The sequence below is a fragment of the Lathyrus oleraceus genome, chromosome 4, assembly GCF_024323335.1.
Source record: "Lathyrus oleraceus cultivar Zhongwan6 chromosome 4, CAAS_Psat_ZW6_1.0, whole genome shotgun sequence".
Classification (NCBI taxonomy): domain Eukaryota; kingdom Viridiplantae; phylum Streptophyta; class Magnoliopsida; order Fabales; family Fabaceae; genus Lathyrus; species Lathyrus oleraceus.
The window spans coordinates 69,385,712-69,391,997 of record NC_066582.1 but is presented as its reverse complement, the minus strand read 5'-3'; the positions used below and the strand labels follow the sequence as shown (position 1 = coordinate 69,391,997).

Genomic DNA, 6,286 nt, shown 5'->3' with positions numbered 1-6,286 from the left:
TCAAGATATAATATTAGGACCTACAAACACACAAGCTCCTGAGGTGGACCTCCTATTATCGGGGTCAGCATCACAAAAGCCTATAAGGGACAAGGGTTGATGCCTAGGAGCAGGTTGAAGGAGTAATCCATAATGAAATGTGCCGCTTAAATACCTAAGGATTCTTTTCACGATTTTCCAATACTCCTCCAAAGGATTGGACAAAAACTGACACATTTTGTTGACAAAAAAAGATAACTCAACCCTAGTCAAGGTATCATATTGAAGGGCACCAACAATAGATCGAAACTGAGTTGGATATGAAACCATGTCATAACCAATTTTTGATAGTTTATTTCTAGAGGCCATGGGAGTAGGCATTCCATTAGCTGTAGACATATTCACTTTTGCAATCAAGTCACTCACATATTTTGTTTGAGAGAGAAGTAAATAACCATTGGATAAGTGAGTAACCTCAATCCATATGAAATAGTCCAGCTGACCTAGATCCTTGAGTGCAAACTTTGTGTTGAGACTCTTGATAAGGTTAGCAATGAACAATTGAGAACTCCCAGTGATGATGATATCGTCCACATAAACCATGACCATAATAGTTAAGTTGCTGGTATGGAGAAAGAACAAGCTAGAGTCATACTTGCTAGCTTGAAAACCATGCTGCAGTAAGGAACTTTTAAGCCTATCAAACCAGGCCCCAAGGCTTATTTTAGCCCATATAAAGCTTTGTTAAGCCTGCAAACAAGGGACTTGTCAGTAGCTTCAAACCCAGGGGGTTGAATCATGTAAACCCCTTCCTCACGAAGCCCGTTGAGGAAGGAATTGTTCACATCGATTTGCTGAATTGACCATGTATTTGTGATTGCAAGTGTTAGAACAATTCTAACAGTAACAGGCTTAACAACAGGAGAAAATGTCTCGGTGAAATCACTACTAGCCTGCTGATGAAACCCTATGGGAACAAGTCTTGCCTTATACCTGTTTATAGAGCCATCATGATTCTCCTTTACCCGAAAAAAAAAAACTATTTGCAGCCAATGGGCTTTTTAGTAGCAGATGGAGACACCAAAGTCCATGTTTAGTTCTTCAAAAGAGCATGATATTCCTCTTGCATTTCCTGAAACCAACGAGGAGTAGCCAAGGCCTTCTTAACAGGTGTAGGTTCCATACAAGTTATGAGAAGTGTAAAATGAAGAATAGTTTGAATAATCCCATTCATGGCTATGATTTGCATTGGATGAACATTAAGAGGATTAATAATAAGAGGAATTGAACATGAATTGGAAGTTGGAACAAAATTGGAATTAGGACTATTGTTTGTGACAGAATCTGGTAGGGAAGATGAGGAAATAGTGTTGGCTTCAGTCAAGTCAAAAAAGGAAGAGCTAGGTGAAGGAGAGTTGGACTAAGAGATAGACAAGGGACTTGGTATATTTGGGTTAGGAGTAGCTGCAACTAAAGAATAGGCAGGGGTGGAAGGAGACCGCTTGTTAGTGGGAGAGGCAACATAACTAACATGTTGTAGAGGAAGAACATTATGTATAGGAAGAGGTGATGCAAAAGAAGCTTATTTCAACCAAGACATGGCAGAGGGAGAAGAAGTAAAGGTAGAGGTGGGAAAAAGGTCCATATAAGGAAACCTGGACTCATGAAAAAGCATATCCTTAGAAGTATATGTGTCCATCAGCTGCAAGGCACTTGTAACCTTTGTGAATAGTTAGTAACATAAGAAAACACACTATTGGGATCTAAAAGCAAGCTTATGAGAATTATATGGACGAAGGAAAGGGAAGCATGCACAACTAAACACACAGAAACAAGAATAATCTGGAGGCTTGTGCAGTAAAATAGAGTAAGGGGGCTGATTTTTGAGGAAGGAATTGGGTAGCCTATTGATAAGATATGTTGCAGTGACAAAAGCATGATCCCAATACTTAAGAGACAACTTGGAATGAGCAAGTAAGCCCAAACCTGCTTCAACTATGTGTCGATGTTTTCGTTCAACTATACCGTTTTGATGATAGGTATATGGACAAGTAAATCGATGGAGAATTCCTAATTCAGTAAGGTACATGATGAAAGGTTTGAATTCATCACCTCCATCACTTTGAACCCCTTTAATTTTGAAATTAAATTGGAGTTCAACCATGGATTTGAAGTGAATGGATTGAGTTAGAGTGTTGGATTTTAACCTAAGAGGAAAAACCAAAACAGATGTGGAAAAGACATCAACACATGTGAGAAAATAAGTGTAACCACCTGAAGAATTAACTGGTGCAGGGCCCCACAAGTCACACACAACAAGTTCAAAGGGATGATGGTAGACAGTGGTAGATAGAGAAGTTGGAAGTCTGTGAGACTTGCCCAAGCAACAAACAGAATATAAGTTAGTAAGAGGTTTATGAGGGATGGGAATGTTGCATAGTTTGAGAACTTCTGTAAGGGCATGGTGATGAGGGTGTCCAAGTCTTGTGTGCCATCAAGCATATTTGCTATTAGATATGGAATTTGGAAACAACATATTTTGATATGAATTAGGCATATTAATGGTAGAAACATGTGCAGTAGGATGAGATTGACAGCTAGAATCATGAACATCTTTATTAATATGTGAAACAAAATTACAAAGTGAGATACGGTTGCAAGTAGCAGTTGAGTTGCAAGTTGAACTAAGATTATTACAAACACTATGATTATGGAACTTGAACATGGATGAGGCAAGATTGGAAAATTTGTAAAGACCATTAACTCCAACAGTGCCACGAAGAAGGACTTCAAAAGAATCCTGTGATTTTACAAGACACATTTGAGGATGAAACTCAAAGAATACACGATTATCTTGTGTGAACTTACTCACACTTATGAGGTTTTTAGTGATGTGAGGGACAAGAAGAAGATTGTTAGAGTTATAGATGAATTAAGATGACTGGATAAGGAAAATGCATAGAACCTACAAAGTTAATGGACAAACCTTAATTGTTTCCCATAAACACCTGTTCATCTCCAGACAATGAAGAAGAATCAGACAAGTTTGAAGCCTTAGGCGTGACATGGTGAGACGCACCTGAATCAGGATACCACCACAGGTTGTTGAAACCTGGACCTGAACATGTGAGAAATGCACGTGGTTGAAGATGCTTGGATGGCGTTGGCCTTGGAGAAGCTGAGTATCCAAATGAGGGAGGATAAGAGGGGCGCAGAGCCACCATGTAGGGATTGAAGGGAGCTCGTAGTGAGGGAAAACAAGGTGCACCTGAGTAAGAGTATATGTGATAGCTACAGAAGTATCACGTCCATACTTATGGCAAATCTGACATGAAACCTTCCAAAAGCGGCCACCACCACAACCAAAATAGCCACCACCCTGACCAGATCTACCATCGCGTGAACCATAGCCATGATTTTCAGCGTTTGCAGTCACATGACTTGTTCCAACAGGAAAATTAGGGTTCAAATCAGCACCTGAGATCTCAGTTGAGAGCGATGTAGATGACAGTGGAGCTTGTGTGAGATTCACAAACACATGTTCAGTGAGTACATCTTTGCGATTCTTCTCAAGTCGCGATTTGTATGTAAGAAGACTCGATTCAAGTTTATCTAGCGAACACAACTCCTTTTTATTGTTCATCGCAATAACAATTGGATTATATTCCTCAGGAAGAGCATCAAGAACAACTCCAATTAGGTTACAAAGAGGAACCAAATCTCCAATGAAACCAAAGTTTCACTAATTTCGCGAACACGAACAATAAACTCAGCAATCGCGTCAAACTTCGTAACTCATATCAGAGTTGTCTCTCCTTGATGGTGAGCAAGGTGTTGAAGTAACGATGAACTTCAGATCACACTTTCCATGAATACGTGCAATCGATAAGTTTCAGAAGAAGAGAATCGAAGACCGTAGAGAAAAGCCAGGTGCAGATGAGCGTATCTTGTTGCTCCCAGTCGAGAAACGTTGGATTCTCACCACCGACAACAGGATCAGCACCGGGAAGAAGGCACAGAGGAACAAGAGGCACCGTAACAAAGCATTGAAGTTTGTGGTCGCGAATTACGCCATCTATCTATTGTTTCCATTGTTTGAAATTCTTATCATCCAGTTTAACTAAGATGAGATGTGAGAGTTTGATGTGAGATGAGGGAAACACGCCCTCAGAATTGAACGGAGATGCCATGAAAGCACTAGATTGAGAAAAGAGCTTTAGATACCATGTTAGAATAAAGGAAAGAAAGAAAGGAAGAGAGATGGAAGAATTCTATTTGTATTTCTTGAATATTGATAGTATAATAGGTAACTATATATAAGACACGTGTAACAAACTAATTGACAGCTAAGTTAGTTTGCTACTGTACATAATATAACATATATCAAGTATATTCTATATACATCTTTAATAACAGAAAGCTAAACTATAGAATACAAAAAAACGGATCCAAAAACTAATCATTTTTATCTCTTACCATAATTCCCTTTAACTCTATATCGATATCAATCCCATCAGTAGTGTGAAATATGGTTTTAACACCGATTTTTTGGACTTTTAAAACCAGCTTTCATATTGGTGTTGCATCTACCGATATTGTAGATATGGCGTTTGACACATTTTTAAAATAGGTGTAATAAGTCCAATTTTACACCTATTTCAAACCCTTATGATCACATTTGAAGAGAGTCTCACTCATAATCAATCAAGTGGGCCAATTAACGACAACCCAAATCAAAAGCCTGAACTTCTTCTTGATATCCTGCCTTTTATAGAGGATACAAAATTCAATAAGTGATCTTTTATCGATGTCGAGGATGGAAGCCAGCATAAACCCAACCAAACAGAGATATGAGACCAAACTATGTTAGCTACAAGACATACAAAAAACATATGGAAGTGAGATTCATGAGGTCCAAGATATAACAGACAAACCAAATTATGTGTTCCCAAAATAATCCCGCGCGTCGCCAAACCATCTCTAGTTTGAAGTCTTTTAATGAGAAGCCTCCAAATGAAAACCTGAATGTTACTAGGGAGAGTCTTTTAATGAGAAACCTCCAAATGAAAACCTGAATGTTACTAGGGAGATTTGATAACCAAACCATCCTAAGAGTTGCTAGAGTATCTTGATTCGGAATAGGGTCTGCTATAGATAAGAATGACAACTTTGAATAAATAGATTTCATCGAAAAGTCTTTTGAACATAAAAAAATTGAAGATAATTTGTACTAGACTTTTTGAAAAACATGTTTTGCATTGAGATTTAATAAAGAATACATTGAAGTGATCAATGAAATAAAATGGAGGTTCAACATAGTTTCCGCCTATCATATTTGTTACAATATTGTTGTTTCAAACTATGAATAGGCTACATCATATGTGGAATAAATCATGATATTAACTAGGTTAGTGAGATTCTATATTATCAAAGGAATATGTCAAATAACAAAAATATAATTATTGTTGTTGCAATTTACTCTTTCTATCATTATTTAAGTATATCATATAATTTGCTTTAACGGTGTGCTAAAATTTGTTTGAGAATGTTTATTTTCTCAATTACATTAAGAAATTTGCCAAATATCTAAAATAATATACCTTTCTATTGATACTTTTAAGAGTCAATAATAATCAAAGAAGAAATAAAAAATTCAATTAAAAAAAAACAAATTAGTTTTCAGTGATCAACTTTAAATTTAATTGATACTTTCAAGAATTAAAAGTAAGAAGAGTCTACAAATATATTATTACAAACATAAATATAGAAATGTAAAAAAAGAGTAAGAGTATATTTAGAATAATGATTTTTATTTATATTTAAAATCATTGTAATTTTTTTATTGCTTTGAGACCAGAGAATACCATTTTAAAGGCGATGATAGTATTAAAGTCTATTTATTATGAAAAAAATCTTTTGAATCATCAAATTGTTTTTGAAACATTTTATATAATTAATAAAATTTAATTGAAATACAATGTAAAAGAATTTTATACTTAATCATAAATGTTGGATATTAAAAAAAAATTAATTTTTATTTTAAAAATCTATAAAATAATATAAACAGAAATGATGATGAGTTTACTGTGTAAAACTTTTTACACTAACAAATGCATAGTAATTAATTCCTAATTAATATATCAATATTATTTTAATACTTCAAATTTCAATATCAATATCAATTTATTTTGCTATATATTTGAACGAACAAAACAATCGCATTTTCTCGTCATATCAATTTAAATTTATTTTACTATATTTAAACCAACAAATTAACCATATTTTCCCATGATTGATGGGAGCGTAT

The 6,286-nt window shown here is 35.5% G+C and overlaps 1 protein-coding gene across 1 annotated transcript; it reads right to left on the bottom strand.

Moving 5' to 3' along the window:
- LOC127136061 (uncharacterized mitochondrial protein AtMg00810-like) lies at window positions 1–588 on the bottom strand. Its single transcript, XM_051062667.1, has one exon. The coding sequence runs from the start codon at window positions 586–588 to the stop codon at window positions 1–3; it is 588 nt and encodes a 195-aa protein (XP_050918624.1).
- Between the last annotated feature and the right edge of the window lie 5,698 nt (window positions 589–6,286).

Bases quoted from the DNA above. Each gene is read 5' to 3' on its own strand.
- LOC127136061 (XM_051062667.1), bottom strand. From the start codon at position 588: ATGGTCATGGTTTATGTGGACGATATCATCATCACTGGGAGTTCTCAA.